Genomic DNA, 429 nt, shown 5'->3' with positions numbered 1-429 from the left:
AAGAAGAAAAACTAACGATACTCGTGTTGAATTGAAAAAAAGAGACCAAACATTGAATAATGCTCATCAAAAATTAATTGAATCAGAAGCAATGTTAAAATCACTTCTTAAACGTCTTGAAGATGTTGTTGATAATTTTAAAGGAGTTGATGATATTAAATTGTTTGAACAAAAAGAAATGTTTTATGTAGATGGTTTAAATGATGTTACTAATATTTTAACTCAATTAAAAAGTCAAAAAGATAATTTGGACAAAGACATGAAAAGTATTATGAATAATCTTGTTATTGCTTACTCCTCTCTAATCCAAAATAGTTCTATGAAACATGCAGTTATCTTTTCAAGGTATACTACTAAAGTAAAACAATTAAACTTAAAATAATTTCATCATTCTTGTTATTATTTGTTTATTATTTTATTTTGATTAAA

The 429-nt window shown here is 23.5% G+C and overlaps 1 protein-coding gene across 1 annotated transcript in view; it reads right to left on the bottom strand.

The window, feature by feature from the left end:
• Nucleotides 1-410: 410 nt before the first annotated feature.
• Nucleotides 411-429, bottom strand: part of EHI_153570 (uncharacterized protein) — a gene marked incomplete at both ends in the record, with an annotated part of 1,140 nt that continues 1,121 nt past the window's right edge. Inside the window, one exon of the mRNA XM_001913329.1 lies at nt 411-429. This exon is cut by the window's right edge and continues 881 nt beyond it. Coding sequence (XP_001913364.1) covers nt 411-429 — 19 coding nt within the window.

This window comes from Entamoeba histolytica, genomic scaffold, assembly GCF_000208925.1.
Source record: "Entamoeba histolytica HM-1:IMSS scf_1104750518587 genomic scaffold, whole genome shotgun sequence".
In the NCBI taxonomy this organism is placed as follows: domain Eukaryota; phylum Evosea; order Mastigamoebida; family Endamoebidae; genus Entamoeba; species Entamoeba histolytica.
This window is presented reverse-complemented; position numbering and strand designations above follow the sequence as displayed.